Source organism: Heteronotia binoei, chromosome 8, assembly GCF_032191835.1.
Source record: "Heteronotia binoei isolate CCM8104 ecotype False Entrance Well chromosome 8, APGP_CSIRO_Hbin_v1, whole genome shotgun sequence".
Classification (NCBI taxonomy): domain Eukaryota; kingdom Metazoa; phylum Chordata; class Lepidosauria; order Squamata; family Gekkonidae; genus Heteronotia; species Heteronotia binoei.
The window spans coordinates 37,919,542-37,941,787 of NC_083230.1; the positions used below are offsets into that span (position 1 = coordinate 37,919,542).

Sequence of the window (22,246 nt, forward strand, 5' to 3'; positions counted from 1 at the left end):
CCTGGCCTAGTGGATCAGTGTCAAGTTCTGTGCAGTTATCACCCAGTTCTCCTCTTTGATGTAAATCAAATTAGGCTTTTACTGGAAATGATAGACACGGCCACAGCAAAGACGGGCTTTATCAAAACTGGTTAACACTGGTCAGGCCACACAATCAGGAATAGGATTGTCCATCAGTTCCAAATGACCAGGAATTTTAATCAAAACAAAAGTAAGGAATTACTGAACGAAGGGGGAGGAAAGCAGCAGCAGAGAAGCTGGTAGACAGAGTGAGAAGGAAGCAATGGCAAGAGGGAGTGGACAGTAAAAGAGAAGGTAGCAGTAACAGAAGAGTTGTGGAGAAAAAAGAGGATGTGGGACCAGTGGACGGGCACCGTATAACACTGTAACACTATATGACAAATGTTGAATCATACAGTTGGAAGGAGCTATACTGGCCATCCAGTCCATCTCAATGATCAATGCAGGATCAGCCTTAAACATTCCTGACATGTTCGTCCAGCTGCTGCTTGAAGACTGCAAGTGAGGGGGAGCTCACCACCTCCCTAGGCAACTGATTCCACTGCTGAACTATTCTTTTTTAAAAATCCTAATATACAGGTGGCATCTTCCCACCCATAATTGGAACCCATTATTGTGAGTCCTATCCTCAGCTACCCACCATCCTCTAAGTGATGGCTTTTCAAATACTTAAAGAGAGCAATAATGTCCTCCCTCAACCTCCTCTTCGCCAGACTGAACATTCCTGCGTCCCTCAACCTTTCCTCTGCTGTTCCAAGGTCTCTAGGCCCCTGATAATCTTCATTACTCTTTTCTGCACCTGCTCCATTTTGCCCATATCCTTTTTGAAGTAAGACCTCCAGAACTGCACATAATACTCCAAGTATGGCCTGAGCTATACAGTGTACTATGGGACTGACAGCTTGTGATTTGGATGTAATGCTTCTGTTGACAGACCCCTAAGGCCGCATTAGCTGTTTTTGCTACTGCATCACACTGACTCTTCATGTTTAGCTTACAGACCACATGTATCCCAAGATCTTGTTCACATACACTGCTACTCAGAAGTGTGTCTATAACCTGTGCTGCACTTATCCTTCTTGAATTTATTTATTTATTGAACTTATAGCTTGCCTTCCCTTGAGGAGCAGGCTTAGGATGGGTAACAGCAGTGTTGAAAGCAATGCCATCAATTAGTTGTTAAAAACAATTATTACAACAATAAAATAAGATAAAATCAGATGGCAATATAAGGCACAGAGTAACATACACATTGCAAAATTCAGGCTTAAACTGAAGAAAATTGGGGAAGCCATTATGCCATTCAGGTTTTACCTTGATCACATCCCTTATGAATATACAGTGGAGGTGAAGAATAGGTTTAAGGAACTAGAGTTGATAGAGTACCTGAAGAACTATGGACGGAGGTTCGTGACATTGTACAGAAGGCAGCAATCAGCACCATCCCAAAGAAAAAGAAATGCAACAAAGCAAAGTAGCTGTCTGATGAGGCTTTACAAATAGCTGAGGAAAGAAGGAAAGAAGGAAAGCAAAAGGCAAAGGTGAAAGGGAAAAATTCACCCAACTGAATGCAGATTTCCAGAGAACAGCAAGGAGAGATAAGGAGGCCTTCATGAAGGAACAATACAAAGCAATAGAGGAAAATAATAGAATGGGAAGGACAAGAGATCTCTTAAAGAAAATTGGAGAAATCAAGGGAACATTTCATGCTAAGATGGCCATGATAAAGTACAAAAATGGTAGGGACCTAACATAAGCAAAAGAGATTAGGAAGAGGTGGCAAGAATACACAGAAGAATTATACAAGAAGGATCCCAATGTCCTTGACAACCATGGCTGTGAAATCGCTGACCTCGAGCCAGACATCCTGGAGTGTGAAATCAAATGGGCCTTAGAAAGCATTACTAACAACAAAGTGAGCGGAGATGACGGTATCCCAGTTGAGCTATTCAAAGTCCTAAAAGATGATGCTGTTAAAGTGATGCACACATTATGTCAACAAATTTGGAAAACACAACAGTGGCCACAGGATTGGAAAAGGTCAGTTTATATTCCAATCCCAAAGAAGGGTAATGCCAAGGAATGTTCAAACTATCGCACCATTGCACCCATTTCACATGCCAGCATAGTCATGTTAAAGATCCTACAAGCTAGGCTTCAGCAGTATGTCCATCGGGAATTACCAGAAAGAAATGGGGTACCAGCCTACCTCACTTGTCTTTTGAGAAACCTGTATAAGGGTCAAGAAGCAACTGTCAGAACAGGATATGGGACAACTGATTGGTTTAGAATAGGAAAAGGAGTTAGACAAGTATGTATACTGTCACCCTGCTTATTTAATTTATATGCAGAATACATCATGTGGAATGCTGGCCTGGATGTAGCACAAACTGGAATTAAGATTACCGGGGAAAACATCAACAACCTCAGATATGCAGATGACACTACTCTAATGGCAGAAAGTGAGGAGGACCTAAAAAACCTCTTGTTGAGGGTGAAAGAGGAGAGCACAAAAGTAGGCTTGAAACTCAACATCAAAAAAACTAAGATCATGGCATCCGGCCTCATCCCACTTTGGCAAATAGAAGGGGAAGACATAGAAGTAGTGACAGACTTCACATTTCTGGGATCCAAGATCAATGTAGATGGTGACTGTAGCCATGAAATTAAAATACATTTGCTCCTTGAGAGGACAGTTATGGCAAACCTAGGCAGTATAATAAAAAGTAGAGACATCACCCTGTCAACAAAAGTCTGTATAGTCAAAGCGATTGTATTCCCAGTAGTAATGTATGGCTGTGAGAGTTGGACCATAAGGAAGGCCAAGCGCAGAAGAATAGATGCTTTTGAGCTATGGTGCTGGAGAAGACTCTTGAGAGTCCCTTGGATTGCAAGAAGATCCAATCAGTCAGTCCTAAGGGAAATCAACCCTGACTGTTCCCTGGAAGGTCAGCTGCTGAAGCTCAAATACTTTGGCCACCAAATGAGAAGGGAGCACTCACTGGAGAAGATCCTGATGCTGGGAAAGACAGAAGGCAAAAGAAGAAGGGGATGGCAAAAGATGAGATGGCTGAAGAGCGTTACTGATGTAACTAGCACAAATTTGAGCAGACTTCGGATGATGGTGGCAGACAGGAGGACCTGGCATGACTTTATCCATGGGGTCGCAGAGAGTCGGACTTGAGTGTGCAGCTGAACAACAAAACACACTTTATCCAAAGTGAGGTTGTACATTTTGTGTGTCAGTGGAAAAGCTGGTATAATGAACAGAACAGATGGTAGAGAAGGGTCTGGAAGAGGCAAATTCAGATGGAACTTTGCTGCCTTAATTGTGGGGCTAGCAAAACATGGTATTTGGCTATCTGTCCATCAACAGATACAGTTGGGTGTCATCAGCATACTGGTGACATCCCAGCCTCAAGCTCTGTATCAGCTGGGCAAGAGGGTACATATAGACATTAAATAACATTGGGGAGAGGATTGCCCCAAGGCGGACACCACACATCAAAGGTTGTTGCATTAAAACTCTCTCCCCAAGTGCCACCTTCGATTCTTGACCATGGAGAAATGAGGCAAACCACTTAAAATCTGCCCCACAAATCCCCACATCAGTGAGGAGGGCAAACCACTTAAAATCTTCCCCACAAATCCCCACATCAGTGAGGAGGGCAGTTATTAGGTCATAATCAACCAAGTCAAATGCTGCTGTGAGGTCAAGCAGAAACAGCTGCACTGACCTGCCTCAATCCAAGTGTCTATAGAGGTCATTTGTGAGGGCAACCAATGCTGTCTCCACCTCATGTCCAGGGTGGAAGCTGGATTGGAAAGGCTCAAGGGCCAAAGTGTCATCCAGGAATATCTGGAACTGTTCTGCTGCCACTTTCTCAACTATTTTGTCCAGGAAAGAAAGCTTCAAAACTGAGCAGCAGTTGGTTGGATTGGTGGGATCTAAGGATGGTTTCTTTAAGAGCAACCTCACCACTGCTTCCTTTAAAGTCCTCAGGAAGATCCCTGAACTCAGGGGCAGATTTATAATATTCATCCCATATTTCAACACTGCTTGTTTTCACCAGACGTGATAGACATGGGTCTAGGTGGTCTAGAAGTATAGTCCCCTCTAAGCTGTGCTAGCGGGTGCTGGTGCAGATTTTCAACAGGCTGCTCACAGGTTTCTGCTCTCTGCTCAGTACCTTCATTGCAAACCATGAAGGATGAGGGCACCTCCTTCTGAGGCCCATAGAACTGGACTCCCTGTTCCAATATCTTTGAAACTTGGGGATGTATTTGAGGAGAGGCACCAGTAGCTGTGCTGCAAATTTGCTGTCTCTACCTCAAAAAACAGCCTCCCAGAGCCCCAGATATCCTCGGATTGAGTCTCCATTATAGCCTATGGGGCCACTGGCTACAATGGTGCCAGGGGGAAAACACATTTTTTGCACACCCCTGTTATGCTTTTCACTGTGATTTGAAAGCTACCTTGGAGGAGAAAGCAGGATATAAATATTTGAAAAAGTCGTTTGGGCAGGTTGATAACTCTGAAGCAACTTCCTATTTGTTAGGTTAGCCAGGGTTCTGTTAGTGATTGTTCCTTCTGTTATACTTGACTGGTTTGTTTGTTTGTTTGTTTGCTTATGTAATCAGATTTATATCCCACCCTCCCCTCACAGGCTCAGGGTGACTAACAGCATTTTAAAACAACAATTCAGCTTAAAAACAAGACAATATAATAAAACAACAGTATAACAATTTACAAAACTAAGAACTGATAATCCAAGATTCCTTTACCATCGCTGCTATTATTGCTTTGGTGCGCACATATTGCTGACATTATTGCTACTGTTACGTTGGTGCTCAGATGTTATTATCATAGTGCTGGTCAGGCTCTCAGACTTTTTCTCCAGAGGCTAGGTATAGTGGAAAGGGGTGGGTAAACCTGTTCTCTGGAGGCCAGGTTAGGTTTACCAGTATAGTGGAAAGGGGTGGGTAGATGTGTTCTCCAGAGGCCAGGTCTGCCAATGTAGCAGAAAGGGATGGGTAGACCTGTTTTCCAGAGGCCAGGTCAGGTCTACCAACATAGTGGAAAGAGGTAGGTAGACCTGTTCTCCGGAGGACAGGTCTATCAATATAGTAGAAAGGAGTGGGTTAAATTTGGGTTGATACTGTTTTTTCTCATAATGTTTAAATTATTCTTAAAATATAGTTTAAATATAGTTTAAAAGAATTTATTCTGAGATTTTTACAAGGTTATGGATGTAATCTAAAAAACTACTTTATGCAATAGTCAAAAGTAGACTTGCTTACAACAGTAATGCTACTAGGGTTTTTTTGCTCATGGGGTAGAATTTCTGCTCATAGCATTGTAGAGCGTAGAGGTAGCACTGTCTAGAAGGCAGGTGAATTGTATCTTATTCATATGTGCCCATTTTCCCATTGTGTTCAGATCTCATTGCATTCTAACTATCTTATGATGTGTTCATTACTGCTCCCAATTTGGTGTCATTTGCAAATGTAATGAGTAAGCCCCTCCACCTCCTCATCCAGATCATGAATGAATGAACTTTATTACAGTCATAGACCAATATAAAAACTATAACACATCATATAAAACCCTCCTAAAATACCTAAGATAGTATAAAATACCCTCCTAAAAAACCATAAAATACAATAATTTATAAAAATATTGAAAAGTATACTACTCTGCATTTTATCATTTGAAGTACAAACAAAACTTTTGAGAGTAGTTATGCGTAATGCAGACTGCAGACATGGCAAACATTAGAAGTATTACTGTATTGCAAACAGGGAAGTGAGAACTTTATTACAGTAACCTTGAATTGGGAGCAGAACAGCAAAAGTCAAATTGGTGGTTGTGTGATCAAGATGTAGTATAAGATAAGAATAAAATTAGTGTTGTGTAAAATTACCGACAGGTGAACACTTCGCTGCCTGTGAACTACTGACCCATGACAAATCCCAGCTCTGAACTCCGCTGAGCTCATTGGAGGGATGTTGTTTATTTCGGTAGGAAAGATCTCAGAATAAGGATCTTTTATTATGTTGAGAGATATAGTGAAGTTTTCTATGCTAATTCATATTTTCCAAAGGAAACTGTAATTCAAGAAAAAGGGTTGGTTTGATTTAATCCATTGCAGTCTATGAGGCTGCACAGGAGTTTCTCATGTGACTTTCTGCCTTCCCTTGTTTCAGCTATATTGTGTTAAAACTGTAAGCCAAATCTCAGCCTGGTGTTCTGAAGTGAGAAGAGCCAGCACAGCTCTTCTTTGATCACTCAGGGTCCTCTGCCAAGCTTGTGGTTTAGAATGTTGTAATCCTTTTAAGTACCTGTACAATAGTTAAACAGCTGGTGCAGGCTTTAGTTGTGGCTTTAATGTTAGCATGTAGGGACTTGGACTGTGCCCAGACAATAAGATGGGTCAGCATTGAACAGACCTAAGCACCTCTCAGACAGCTGGCATGGTAACCAAACCCCAGCCAAACTTGACAGGAAAAAAAGCATCTAATAACATTAATTTTCTTCTAGAGCAGACGGTATGGTAACTTAAGCAAGGTTGATTGGAGTACATTGGGATTTATACCTAATGATCTTCTGGAAAGCAGGTGCACTGCCAAGGATGACATTTCTGAATAACCACATAGTGGCTGAAGTACACCTTTGCTGCTGCAAGGGTTTTGTAGAGGGAAAGACAGGTCAGTCTTCAGTCATTGCAGGATTTTATTAATGTGACAAAATGAATGGTATTCATAATTCTTTTTGAATGACCATCAAGAAATAGTGTTGATTTTCCCCTTCAAATTGTAATTTTAAATCAAACTAGCCTGCCGGCAGATACTTAAACTGTTTGCACGGTTCCTCTTTGCTGTATTGTACTGTGCCACTCATACATCCATCATCCTTTTCCGTTATTAGCTACAAACTGAATTTTGTCTTACAGCCCCATATACTGTGTCTGATTAATTTTAAAGTGACAAAAAGTCATAACAGGGCATGAAAGAACAAAATGTTTTTATTTATCTTTACCCATACATGTGAGATCTCGGCAGCATTGGTGTTGAAATATAGATGTCTGCTGAAGCTTATCAAAGAACTGGCAGTATTGTTAGTGCTTCTACATCTTAATAAGCCAATTACATTTCATTCCATTCCTACTCACAGCTTAGAGACAATTTTGAACTTTAATGGCAGGGAAATCCATTGTAGATTTTTTTAAGCCTTAAGAAAGTCTTGTGAGGTGTCATCAAAATCCATTTGTCATTTTCCTGTTTTCATTCTTTCCCATATAAGAAGAAATCTCTGTAAGACAGCATGCATGTGGGTATACGTACACACACTAAAATCACTTGTCATTTCAAAAGTGCCTATCACAAGCTTCAAAAGAGAGAAGACAATGTCAAAAAAAGAGCAAGGTAATGCCCAAAGATCACCAGTAGGATACATAGTACAATATTATTACTTCAACTATACATAGGGTAGATTCTTGTTTGATATTTCTCAGTCCCATGTCTTTCAGCACATTTTAGGTGTATCTTTTGCCCCCACAGATGGAAAGAAGAGACGGACACAAGGGTTTGGGTAACTAAGGGCCACTTTCTTTATTATTAAATTAACAACAAGGGCTATAAACATAACAGGCAGCATGGCAGGGCCAGGGGATGAAATACCCCTCCCCTACCGCATGACGGGCGAGCCACCCTGCCCCTAGGTATAGCCAAAATGCATAGCTTGTACCCGGCCGGCCTAGCAAAGGTTATGCCCTGGAGTTCCAGCCCCCATCCGCACAACTGAAGGGCGGATCAATCCATGCAAATCTGAGGCAGTCTGCTTCATCACTCAACTAGGCCTCACGGGCCAGGAATGATTTAGCTAGACCCCGTGCCCCAAAACTGGGGTGCTATTGGTGCTCACCTACCTGCATAACTGAAGTTAGGCAAAAAACCCAGCCAACCTGAAAGTGACCAGCCTACTTAAACCATTCACACCCTAGCCAATTCCACAATCCCTTCTGCAAGCAGTGTGAGGTAAGCGAAAAGCACCACTTCCAACAGCCAAACAGGAAGAGATGAAAAAATTCCTACCCAGTCCCCTATAAATTAAGAGCAACCAGCTATCGCCCACATTGCTTCAATGGCGGGAGGGTGGGCCGAGCACGAGGCGAAGACTGGAAGGCAGAAGCGGAGACAGTATTAAGGTGTGCCTCCTCCGCCCTCACCTCCCATAATGCCCTGCCCACTCATCCTCCTTACGAAGGCCTACAGCTTTGGTTTCTGTGACATTACAACCCTCTCACACAACTTCAGAGCAAGGTTTTCTATCTATCAGACCAGATCTTCCTCTCCCTGGACTGGTGGATAAGAGATGAAAACCTGCTGGCAGGAGCCCCCTTTCAGAATCCTATGTCCATGGAATTGCTGACCATGGATGCTTCCCTCTGGGGATGAGGAGCCCATCACAGAGGGATGTCGGTAGGACCAGCCTGGGACACTCAACACCAGCAGCACCACATCAGTTTTCTGGAACTGCTCACCATACAATTTCCTTCCAGTCCTTCCCTCCTTCTCTCTGGGGCAAAGTAGTGACTTATGAACAATACTATGGCCTTTAGTTATATCAGTTGCCAAGGGGGCATGGTTTCCTGAACTCTGTGCCACCTACTGTATCCTTATGGCACTGGTGTATCCAGAACAACATCACTCTTCTAGCTACTCAACTTCCGAGGGAGCTCAACACACAAACGCACTTCCTGAGTCAAGGAGGTGCAATCTTTCACAAGTAGGAGCTCAACAATCGCTACCTGAACCCTGTCTTCAAATGATGGGGTCACCCACTGATCAATGCTTTAGCCACCAGAATGAATAAGAAATGCTACTACTGCTGCTCCTGTAGTGGCAGGGATCCAATGTCCCTGGGGGTTGGGCTTTTAATTCCTAGGTCAAATACCTATTTCCCCCACTATCTCTCATTACATAGGTTCTCCACAAAATCTTGAGGGATGAACCATCCTGCATCCTGATAACACCATGGTGGCCTCATTAACTGTGGTTTCCAGTCCTTCTCCACCTCAGCAAAGGCTCATTCTATCACTTCCCTCCTGCAGTGGACCTGTTCTCAACCATGGGGGAACTGTACTTTACCATGATGTTCACCCCCTGAAGTTGACAGCCTGGAGGATCCTCTGACTCCTTTCCCTCCATGGGTCAGGGAAGTCCTAGAAAACAGTAGGAAATTCTCAACCAGGAAATCTTATTCTCTCAAGTTGGAAAAAAATGAGAAATTTGCAATGGACTCTAGAAATTTGCAATGGACTTTTGGTGAGCTTCACCTTCCTTCTGTCTCTCTGTGACAAGGGCTTATCTCACCCTTCTCTGAAAGTTTACTTCTCTGCAATTTCATTGTGGAGTGGACAACTATTCAGTTTTCTCTCAACGCCCACAGCAAACACTTCCTAAAGGGGCTACTTCACATGTATCTTCCCCAGGGCTTTTTAAAAGCAGGAACACACAGGAATGCAGTTCTGGCTGGCTTGGCATCATGGGGTGTGGCTTAATATGCAAATGAGCTCATGTTGGGTTGTTTCTACAAAACCCCCCCTGATCCTCCCTTTAAGACTCCTGTTCCCACCTGAGACCTATTAATGGTCCTTGACATGCTTACTTGTTGACCTTTCAGACCCCTAGCTAAGGTGGGACTTTGACTGCTTTCATAGAAAAAAACCTTTTTAGTGGCCATCACTTTAGCCAGAAGGGTCAGTGAATTGATGGCCCTTTGGTGTGACCCCCCCTCCCTCATTCCTCAGCTTCCATGTAGATAATGTGGTTCTCACATCGGACAGAGTCTTCCTTCCTAAAGTTGTCTCTGAGTTCCATACTCACTTGGAGATGATTCTCCCTACATTCTTTCCAAACCTATCCACAGATGAGGAATGGAGATGGCACTCACTGGATGTTTGTAGCGTGCTCTTGTTCTACTTTGACAGGGCAAGACTGCTCAGACATATGCCCCATCTTTTCATTACCTATATGGACCACAGACAGGGACACAAACCTTCCACACAGAGACGCTCTAAGTGGCTTGTCTAGACTGTTAAGCTATGTTACCTGCAAGCTAAATGACTGCTTCTGGGACCTTTGAAAGGTCATGCCACATGGGCAATAATGACATCCACAGCCTTCTTGAATGGTGTCCTTCTCCATGAGATCTGTCAAGCAGCTACTTGGTCTGCGCCGAACATCTTTGTGACGCACTTGATGTCCGTGCGAAGCAAAGGACGGTTGTCAGAAACTTGATTCTTCAGTCCATCTGCAACTGACTCCTCCGAGTATGCCTCATTCTTCCTATTCTTCCATGAGTGTGAAGCACAGAGTCCACAACGAAGATAAACAGGTCAGTTAACTGTAACTGATGATCTTTGAGTGCTCATCTGTGCATTTACACTACCCACCCATCCTTCTCTGCTGTCAGCCTGTCTGGCTATTTTCTGGGTTGCTCAGCAGTCAGAAGGAACTGGTGGGATTTGGGCGCCCTCTTCTGGACATATGTGGTGGACTTCCCGAACATACTCGTAGTAAGGACCCTAGGCACCATTAGTTCTCATGAGTGTGAATGCACAGATGACCACTCGAAGATCATCAGTTACAGGTAAGCAACCTGTTTTTCTTTCCACCAATTTTCATGCTGCTTTCATTTAAATCTAATCCAGCTTTCTTTGTGGTAAATTTTATAGACAGATTGAAGATCAGGAGATAAAATATATCCTTGTCTGACACCTTTGTAAATTGGAAACCATTCTTTTTCTCCATATTCTATCCTAACCTTTTGTCCAGAGTATTGGTTGTGCAGATGTTGTGGCACATGCATTTCTTTTAAAACCAACCATAGCTTTTCATGATTCACACAGTCAAAAGCTTTGCTGTAATTTATGAGACACGATCTGATTTTCTTCTGAAATTCTCTTTCATGGTCCAGTAACCAATGTAAATCTGCAATATGATCTCTAGTGCCTCTTCCTTTTCTGAATCCAGCTTGAACATCTGGCATTTTTCATCCCATATATGATAAGGTGTAAGATTTTGAATGTCTTTGGTGTAAGATTTTGAACATTGCTTTACTTGTGTGAGTAATTCATGCAATTAATTATTTTCCAGAGTTCTTCCAGAGTATGGACACAGAATGGATTTTTATATCATTCCCCCACTCCTCCACTTAATTGTTAGCCAAATTACCCACAGATGAGGTTTGGGGAATTTAATTAGGTGGGCAAAGATGGCTAAACTATATGGGGTTGATAACCTATGTATACGGGAGTCGATTCACCCAGAAGCCCTCTTAAATAATGAGGAGATTGGTATACTAAAAATGGAGTTTTATTGGAAAATCACAAGCACACAAGGAAAACACAATCAGCAATCATACAGGCCTAAGAAATTCGGTAGGAAAATGGATAGAGAAACATATACAGGAAGACAAACAGGGTGATACTTTACCTCTCAATGGCGGAAGGATGATCCTCAGCGGAATGGGCAAAAATAAGGAAAGAGGAAGCAAGAGACAACCAGTGTTACCCGCAATAATGGGCCCAAAACTGATCAGGATTTGGGAGTGGCTCCAACAGCAAGGTGGGGGTCAGAGACACACATGACTGGCCAAAAGACTGGCCCTCTTATAGCCAAATTCATATCCCGAGGCAGAGTCATGTGTTTGATGACATCTGTTCAGCGATGGCTCCCAGGAAATAGAACAAAAGGATTAATGGGCAATGATGTTTGCTGAGTGCAAACCATATTTTACATAAAAGAATTAAAGTGGGCAATTTAGTACCAGATCTCCCCATAGGAACACCTCAATGGGAACAATGATGAGATAAAGGAAGGGAGATGTGTGGCAGGATAGGACTGTTGACAGGCGATCATCTTTAATGATGCTCTATTGTGTGGGAAGCTCATCTTGATGGGCACCAAGGAGATTCCTTTGTCTGGCAGAGAGATGTTGCAACAGCTTATTGTTGACCATTTGCGTCTACATCTGCATTTCCAAAGCATTGTCTGGCTTCTGGAATGTAAGACGTGCTGGAAACCTCTCATCTGCATGGCAGTTTGCAGGTGAGAGTGTTGTCTTTTTGGGACATCTCAGGAACATGGCCTCTATCCATGCTGTTTCTGGCGCTGTCCTCCCGGGGATAGGGATGCAGTTTTGGTTCTGCAGGGCTGAGCAGTTGGTCAGTGAAACATGATCCGATGTCCTCTTAACATGGCAGGTATAGGTTGTCCATATAATAACAGGCATGGGCAGGAAGCCTGCTTGGACCTGGCTTAGAGCACTGCTGTACATCTCCCATAGACACAAATGTCCAGAGCTGATTTGGCACCAGAGTTATTGTATCATAGTTCATACTTGTATGATTTACTAGAGGCAAAGAGTCTATTGTAGGCCTCGCAAAAGAGTCAGTGGAGCACAGTCCAGTAGGGTTGAAGTTGGTGCAGGAGCCAAATGGTTACAGTCCATTGAAATTGATTGTGCATAGTGAGTCTGGCCTAGGAGCCAGATGATTACAGTTCATTATAGTTGGAGAGGGGGCCTAGGGCTAACATAATTCACACTATAATGACCTTCTGAAGGTGATGTTAGGCTGTAAACAGGCCCCAGGTAACCTGGTGGGCTTTCATAGCGGAGAAGGGGATTCAAATATGTAAAAAACACAATCAGAATTATTAAAGAAACACCAGCTGTCTCTTAATTTTGATTAATTTAGCAAAATAACCACTGCTTATACATATTTCTCTTTCATGTTAAATTTATGGTCTACAGAAATTAAAAGTTATCCTTAATAAGTGTTAGTGGGTTTTTGTTTGTTTGTTTTGCTATCCATTCACAGCTGACTTATGGTGACCCCCTAGGGTTTTCAAGGCAATAGAGGTGGTTTGCCATTGCCTGCTTCTGTAGTGACCCTGGTATTCTTGGTGGTCTCCCATCCAACTACTAACCAGGACTGACCCTGTTTAGCTTTCAAGATGTGATGAGTTCAGGCTAGACTGGGCTATGCAGAGCAGGGCAATGCTTTCTTTAATTGGTTCTTAATTTGCTTTTGTGCGTCAGTGGACCTTTGAGGTGATATCGCATTAGACGTGACATAGAGAACCAATTGTTTATTGTGGAGAAATGCCTTGCCTCCTGGAGAGGTGGCAGGCTGGCTTTAAAAGTTTGTCTCTGAGCTCAGAAGCAAGCAGGAAGCTAACCCCTGGCATTACAGCAGCATCTGGGCTACCTCTTGAGGTGCTAATATATTTATATTATATCTTGATATATATTTATATCTTGAGGTGTATATATTTATGTTATATGTTAAAAGGTAAATTAGTTGGACAGGAAAAACTTCTGGGAAAGAAATGCCCTTTTGACCCAGGTTTAGTAGCAATAGAATAATTAACAGGCATTCTCACATTCTGACATGTTACTGTTTAATGGTTTCCCACGCTAATGCAACACAGATCAAAGGTTTTCTGAATTCGTTAATTTTACTATTCTGCTATTGGTTTTTAACTTTGTACCACTTGGCATTCCAAACCCCACCAGCTATATGTGTCTCTGCTTACTGTACCTCATTCCTCGTCTGAAGAAGTGTGCATGCACACGAAAGCTTACGTTCTAAATAAAACTATGTTGATCTTAAAGGTGCAATTGACTCCTATTTTGTTCTACAATAGTTCCAGGTATGACAAGTTCCAGCATGTAGGATGTAAAGTATAGTAAATACATAACAAAATTTAAATATATATTAAAATAATTAAAACAATTACAATCATGCCAAAAAGAATATCTATTACTTTATACAGAATTTTATCATATGGACATTCTAATCTTCAGGACTGATGAATTTATGATACTCTGCACTAATTTTCAGTTTGAGAGATTAAATTTCTTACATATATTTACTAATGGACTGTATTGACAGCAATGATGCCATTTCCATGTATGTTACTGTACTTGGCTTTGATCCAACATTTTAGGTTAAAATCAAGGTCTGGAAAATCAGATTATTATATCCCAACGGGAAGACACGATAAGCTATGCATGATTGTGGATCTACTTACCATGTTGTATTGGTGGTGTTTGATGTTCTGCTAGAAGCAAAGCCAGTTTGTTAACAGTATTCCTTAGAATAATTTCCTGGTATTGACTTTTTAAGGAAAAAACTACAAAGCACTTCAGTTAAACAAAATACAAATAATAAAGTAAGAGATTAGTTATGAAATCTGGATTTTAAAATATCTGAAATGTCTTAAAATTAAGATGCAGAGGAATAGGGGAGAAACCATTTTCTGTTTTATATATCCCCCAATGTACCTTGTATTCTTTATATCTTGTTATTTTATAAAGAAAGAAAAAAAATGCAGTGGTTTATTAAAAATATTTTGTAAAACAATGTTTGGATTCAATAGACTGACCATAGAATAAATTATTTTTGTACCAAAATCAACCTGGCATTTCATTAAATTTTAAGATGTTTCAGATCAAGAGCCAGGCTACAGTTAATTAGTGAATGTGTCAGATGACAGCTTTAGATACAAAAAGTCCTGGGAAAGAACCATGGATTTGCCATGGGTTGAGTTTTAATTTTAAGTAGGACACTGATAAACTGCATACTCTAAAACATGATACAATGAAGATATTTAAATGTGAAGAATTTGCACTGCTTTTAATTTCTAACCTTAATTTTAAATGTGTCCTTTTATGCACATGGTGAGAACTATGGAATTATTAACATCTAATTGACAAATGGTAAAATTAGGCTTTAAGGCAAGCACCAACAAAAGCTTTTAAATATTTAAAAATAAAGAACCTATACATAATTGCTTCCATTCATATTCACATTAAGGCTGTATTCCTGTCCCTAGTTATGCTAAAATATACATCCCACTATGCAAAACAAGCTACAAGCTTTCTAAAAATGGTACTTTGCATAAAGTTACCGTATTTGCCGGCGTATAAGGCGACTTTTTTGGCCTGAAAAACATGCCTTCAAGTGGGGGGGTCGTCTTATACGCCCAGTCGTTTTATACGCCGGCAAATATCTGCCCAAGTGTGCTTGCGCATGAAAACTTGGGCGCAGAATCAAACTTCCTTGGTCTTAAAGGTGCCACCAGCCTCGCCTGCTGCTCTTGAGCCAGTCTGTGCTGAATCTCCTCCAGGAACACTGACTTTTGAGCAAGCATGCTCACCACCGGCCTCTTTTAACCCCGCACTTCACCATTTAGTTTATTGGAGGTGAGGATAAGGAAGAGAGAAAACTCCACGGCGGGCGGGAGGCGAGCGAGGGGAGTGGCGGCCGTTGCCCTCTCCAGGTGTTCCTCGCGGGGCGGCGGCCCCTTTAAGAACCGGGCTGGGCTCTCCTGGAGCGGCCGCGAGGAAACCAACCCGCCCTGTTTGGCCCTTCTCAACACCTCCCTCCGTTCCTCTTCACCACCGCCCCCTCCGCCGATTTCCCACAGCGCGGCAGCGTGTTCGCAAGGGCTGAGGAGAAGGCGAAGGAGCAGCAGAGGGGGCGCGGGGAACGAGGCGAAGCCATCGCCTCGGGGGCAGGCATTAAGCGGCGGGGTTCTTCTCCCCTCCCCGGAGAGGCGCGAGGGCACCAACTGCTGCTCTCGCGCCCCCTCAGCGCGGCCTGTGTGGCTTTTTTCTCCTCCCCCCCTTGCCTTTTCTTTCCCCCCTTCCTGTTTTTGCTGCCGCCTGAGGGGAAGCACCTGAGGAGAAGGAGGGTCGATGAGATGAAAGTGAGTGTGTTTTGGCAAGACAGGGATAGTGGTTCCCTGTAAGGATGGACAGATCCGGGTCAGAGAGTTAACCCAGCAGGCTCTGCAGAGATACTTACCGTATTTGCTGGCTATAAGATGACTTTTTTGCCCTGAAAAACATGCCACCAAGTGGGGGGGTCGTCTTATACGCCCAGTCGTCTTGTACGCCGGCAAATACGGTACTTTCATTGAAAATATCCATTCTTTCTTTTCTGTCCTGCCAGTATAGGGCATAATCCAAATATCCTCACATGCAGCAACAGGTTGTATGCATGCCTCCTACATATAAAGATGTCTTCCAGAAAAACAACTGTGACTGCATGTCAGCTTTTAGAGGCAGGAGAGAAAGTGCTTCTTTCCTGGCTAAGGACATAAACTTTCACTCTATCGCAGCTGATTACAGTTGACTCTCATTTTGTGCACATGGTGGAAACCCAATACATGAGTGATTATTAGCATTGGCCCTTCATCATATCTTTGCACACTGACAAGGACTTCTGAACAGAGCCTACATGTCTATGCTTTATGCATGTGAACTGTACCATGCAGAGGTAAAGACTGCATGCATGTGTGCACAGGTGGAGGTATGGATGTCCATGTATATTCAGCTTGTAAGAACATATTTTGAAAACCCTCATCAATAAGTGGAGTTTAGGAGCAGAGTCAGTGAGCACAATTCTACTTCTGCCTCCCACATTGGTGTTGCACAGCAGTATGTCATCTGCCCAGAACAACATCTGGAGTGATGCAAGTGCAGTGTAACACTGCTAGATCTATGTCTAGAATTCCACGCCCCTGCTGGGACTTACTAATGCATGAAGAGGAGCAAACCAAAGATGGAATAGTATTTCTGTTTGTGCATTATTCTTGCTTTTACAGGTTTGAGTGTGATGAGGATCAGACTAGAATCCTAAATTGTAATCGCTTGGTGGGAACCGTTCCACTGGAACCAATGGAGCTGCATCCAAGTCAATGTACTGAGGATAAAGTTTCAACAAGTATAAAGGTTTTAATATATACCATATAGTACTAACGGCATATATCCTGTAAATGGCTTGGATGTAGAAATATGCAAGCAGAAACATAAATGGACCTAGTGAATTTCTGCTTGTGCAAGGTCTTGTACAACACCTACCAATTCCCGTATGCTGTGAGCCGCCCTGAGCCTGCCCTGGCGGGGAGGGCGGGATACAAATAAAAAGTATTATTATTATTATTATTATTATTATTATTATTATTATTATTATTCCTTCCTGTATACTGTAGTGCTCAGAAATTGGTTGCACAAGATCTTTTGCAAATGGGGAATGCAACTGGGGTGGGGATATAATTCTGATTTAGAGCAAGTGGCTACCTTGTCTTTTTTCTTGCATCTCTGTCTGTGCCCGTGCTCTAGTGCAAGTGAAAATTTGGTGCTGGATCCAACCCAATATGTGCAGGATGTTATTTGAAATTTCACACACATGATGTCTTTTGACAGCTTTGGCTAGGAAATGGGTTAAAAATCTAGCTAATAGTAATAATACAGCTACATATTGCAAAGTGTTAGAATTGTCCTTCTAATTTTAGTATTTCAATGAATTTGGCGGTGCTATGCAAATCAAGAGCATAGTACAGCCATCTGGATTTGTTTACTTTTCTTGCTTATTTGCTTCAGCTTTAAAAAAACACACCAGTTTTTACATTAACTTTTTTAAAATTAAAAAGTATTAAAAACAAGTGCTATAAACTGTAACTGACCAAAGTGGTGACCCCAAGATATTTATTAGAAATTACTACTCATAAACTATCCTTAAGTTGAAGGAAAGGTATATAAAGTATCTCCATGCCCTCTATCTTTAGTAAACCAAGGTGTTAGTGACACGTATATTTTGTTTAACCACACTACATTTGCTTCTTAATTAGTGAATATTCATCTGTTATCAACAGCAGCTATGACACCCCTCCCTTGCTAACACGTTCTGTCATAAATAATCAATGAGGCTTTATTAATATTCATGAGCTGGAATCTGTGTAGTCATGTGCACTGATGCAGAGACAGGGGGAGTGTTGCTGTGAACTGAGATGAAACTCTATGTATGTCTGTGTGTATATGTGAGTGTGGGATACTTAGGGAAGAAGAAGAAGAGCATGCTGTTTTTACATACACTACCCTGGCTTGTGCTTTCAGCTAACAGTGGCGTGTCTGTGTTCCTGCACTGGAGTGACTGATGAAAAACAGTAGTCAAGTCTGGAGGGTGCTTCCCTGCCAGTTCATTTGCTTTTCAGTCCTTGGGAAATTAGGAGCATTCCTTTTCCATTATTTCCTGTTAGAATGGGTTGCAATTTGTGCAGTTTTCAGAAGAGGGAGGAACACTACAAACTGCTGTATGAAGTTTCTCAGGTGAGTGCAGAAGATATTCCTAGCAGTGCCAGGATAAGAATTTTGTGCTGTTTTGGAAAGCACTTACTGAAAAAGAGGGACGTTTATTTTCCATGTGTATATGTGTGCATGCATGCTTTTGCATGTTATTGGTTAGTTATTATTTTTCAGATTCATCACCACTCCTACCCTAAATGACTTCCTGTGTGCTTCTTTTAAGATTTCTGTGCATCTTTGCCAAATTCTCAGTGAGTGACCTGCATTATCATTGAACCATGTCCACAATGTGTATTGAGTCTCTTTAGCTTTGGTAACTGGATCCTCTGTCAGTTACACTGATGCTTCTGCAGCTGTTAGGATTTAACAGGTCTTTGGTCTCAGGTATGTCCAACTTACTGAAAGAAGTTTTGTAGCTCAGTAACAGATAACAAGGCTTGGGGTTCTTTTTTGTTTTTACTTAACAGCTGCTGCTCTATTTAGTAATAATTTATTGCTTTGAATACTGATTTAAGTTTTCTGTTTTCCAGTGGGTGATGCTTTACCAGGTGTCATTCTGTCTTTATACTATTTGCTTATACCACTAGGGAGAAGGAGACCTTCATTTACCATTTACTTATTTCATTGTGTGTAATCCAGCAACAGGAATGTTACTGAGAACTGCTAAAATGTGTGCCTGGCATACAATTGGAATAAGATGGGAAGAGAGAGTCATGAAAAGAATGTTACTGTAATATCTTGCAATTTTGCACAAGTCCAACTGACAGCATTACTTTTTGTCTTTTGCTGAGGAAATCTGGCAGATGAAAGTTCAGTGCTTTGCAGCATCTGTTCCTTTCCTCTTTTGTAATTTATCCTTGCTTTGACATGAGACTATTGACAGAGGCTGAACACTTCCCGTTTTTGACTGCACTGTTGATGGTGGGCTGAAGACAAAACAGCTTAGACTGTTGGTGGTCTGTTGGCACAGCAGTTGCTAAATACCCAGTGCCTACTGTTTCTTTACTACACCCCTTCAAATTCTTCTTGACGTGATTCATTTCACAGTGGACTAATTACAAAGTGGATTGTCTACACATCAAACATCCTCCTCAGTTGCAGTGTTAATGTACATTTTCATGGTAATGTGATCAGAGCCTCATTAGCCTGTTTTCAAAATGATCCTCTGAATTAATTAAATATAAAAATGACTCTCTTTATTACGGGGGGGTGGGCAGAGATGAAGAGGAGATTAACATTGTCAGTTATGACTGAGGCAATACCTCTGCTTCATGGTTTGCAATTTTTTAGATAGAAAAGTAGCAGTGACTAATTTCAACAATCCTAAAAATAATTTCTGTCAGCAGTTGCTTTTTTGCTGCAGAAAATGGACTCTAGGTGGAACACTTTCCTTCAGTGTAGAAGTAAAAAGCTTCCATTTCCAATACAGGATATAGTAAAGTCTGTTCATATCATGCCTCCTCCCCCTTTCAAGCTGGGGATAACCAAAGATACCTAAAAACACAAAATGTACATAGTAGATTGCAGTGAAGCAGATCAAAGAAACTAAGGCTGTGCTCTGAAAATAGATGAAGGCTCTCTCTGATTTTTTTCATATGGCATATTTAGCTGTATAGGGAGCTAGAGGATATTTTAAGTACATTTTGTGAATTGCTTGAAATGACATTAAATACCAAAGCTTTTTAAGCGTTCAAAAGCAGTTGCCTTTTGTTCAGAGGATTCCAGAGGTATTCATTCTTTTACTTGTTTGTTTCCTCCTCTGGACAGAGTTACAGCTTTCGTGATAACGAAATGACAGAGAAGGGAAAATGAATTACCACTTTTGCTTTAACCCTGGTATTTATCTGATAAGCTATAATCCCTAGAAAAATCTGAGTGAATTTTCCAGAAGAGCAATTGTGCAGTCAAACCTCTGGCTTTTGCGTCCTGTGTTGTGTGGGGGAAATGTCACTGATAAAGGTATTTAAAGACAGCAATGATGTGTCTGTCTTAGTGTAGCTGGTCTTGCAGGGATCTGTGAGTTAGTTTCTGGTTTTGCTCTGGTATTCATACATCTTTGTGATCACATGTCAGCATATTTTTGGCAGGTTAGCAACTGATATCACAAAAGAATACTTCATTTTTCCATACCAAAAAACCAATATCAGACTGAGGTAGCTATTGAATCACTATAACAAGAAAAACAATCCTGTCATCCTCCATATCACTAGCCTGTCTAGGGCATGAATGTTGGAACTAGAAAACATATGCAGATGGAATCCATGTCAGTGAAGAGAAGTGTATTATTTTGTGGCTTTTTGAATATCCTTTCTGGAGTAGAAGGTATTGTAAGAAATAAATGATTCAGAAGGCTTTTAAGTTGCTGTTGAAGATGAACTCAGTGAAATTACTGCTCTCACCTATCAATGTTTTAATTGTATATTTTATTATTAAAGTTTGCGTGTGTGTATGTGTGTATTAAGAAGTCAGCATGTCCCTGTGAATATGGACCTGAACTTTGATCTACGAGACCTGAGTTCATCATCTAATCCTGCCTTGGACTTAGTGAGTTAGATCCAAATTTTGCTACAGCTCTTGCACAAGTGAAAGTGCAAGAAAAATTAGTGAGCATGTGAAGAGGAAACTGAAAGGAAAGGTAAATACAGTCAAAACCCTTGGGGAAGCTTGGAGGCTATTTAAAACTACAGTCCTAGAAGCTCAGATAAAATATATATCACAAGTTAGGAAAGGCACAAACAGGTATAAGAAAATGCCTGCATGGTTAACAAACAAAGTTATGGAAGCTGTAAAAGGTAAGAAGGATTCCTTTAAGTGGTGGAAAACTAGTCCAAGTGAGATTAATAAAAGGGAACACAGGCTGTGGCAAATCAAATGCAAAATTGTGATCAGGCAGGCAAAAAGGGACTATGAGAAGCATATTGCAAAAAACATAAAGACCAACAATAAAAATTTCTTCAAATATATTAGAAGCAGGAAACCAGCCAGGGAGGCAGTGGGGCCCTTAGATGACCAAGGGGTAAAAGGATTACTGAAGGATAGGGAAATGGCTGAGAAGCTGAATGCATTTTTTGCCTCTGTCTTCACTGTGGAAGATGAGAAGTGTTTGCCCACTCCAGAACTGTTAATTTTGGAAGGGGTGTTGAAAGACCTGAGTCAGATTCAGGTGACAAGAGAGGAGGTCCTGCAGCTGATAGACAAATTAAAAACTAATAAGTCACCAGGTCCAGATGGCATACATCCAAGAGTTCTGAAAGAACTCAAAGATGAACTTGTGGATCTCCTGACAAAAATATGTAATCTTCATTGAAATCTGCCTCCATTCCTGAGGACTGGAAAGTAGCAAATGTCACCCCCATCTTTAAAAAGGGTTCCGGAGGAGATCCGGGAAATTACAGGCCAGTCAGTCTGACTTCAATACCAGGAAAGTTGGTAGAAAGCATTATCAAGGACAGAATGAGTAGGCACATTGATGAACACGAGTTATTGAGGAAGACTCAGCATGGGTTCTGTAAGGGAAGATCTTGTCTCACTAACCTGTTACATTTCTTTGAGGGGTGAACAAACATGTGGATAAAGGCGACCCGATAGATGTTGTTTACCTTGACTTCCAGAAAGTTTTTGATAAAGTTCCTCATCAAAGGCTCCTTAGTAAGCTCGAGAGTCATGGAGTAAAAGGACAAGTCCTCTTGTGGATCAAAAACTGGCTAATTAATAGGAAACAGAGAGTGAATATAAATGGGCAATCTTTGCAGTGGACGATGGTAAGCAGTGGGGTGCCACAAGGCTCAGTACTGGGTCCCATGCTCTTTAACTTGTTCATTAATGATTTGGAGTTGGGAGTAAGCAGGGAAGTGGCTAAGTTTTGAGATGACACTAAATTGTTCAGGGTGGTGAGAACCAGAGAGGATTGTGAGGCACTCCAAATGGATCTGTTGAGGCTGGGTGAGTGGGCGTCAACATGGCAGATGAGATTCAGTGTGGCCAAGTGCAAAGTAATGCACATTGGGGCCAAGAATCCCAGCTATAAATACAAGTTGATGGGGTGTGAACTGGCAGAGACTG

At 41.7% G+C, this 22,246-nt stretch overlaps 1 protein-coding gene across 2 annotated transcripts in view; it reads left to right on the forward strand.

The window, feature by feature from the left end:
• Positions 1–22,246, forward strand: part of PDZRN4 (PDZ domain containing ring finger 4) — a 459,770-nt gene that overhangs the window by 168,949 nt on the left and 268,575 nt on the right. Inside the window, exon 1 of one of the 2 annotated variants that reach the window (XM_060244927.1) lies at positions 17,883–18,208. The exons of the other annotated variant lie outside the window; for it this stretch is intronic. Within the exon in view, the coding sequence (XP_060100910.1) occupies positions 18,140–18,208 (69 nt within the window). The 5' untranslated portion in view covers positions 17,883–18,139. Of the gene's footprint in view, positions 1–17,882; positions 18,209–22,246 lie in introns of those variants that run through there. 2 annotated transcript variants of the gene reach the window in all.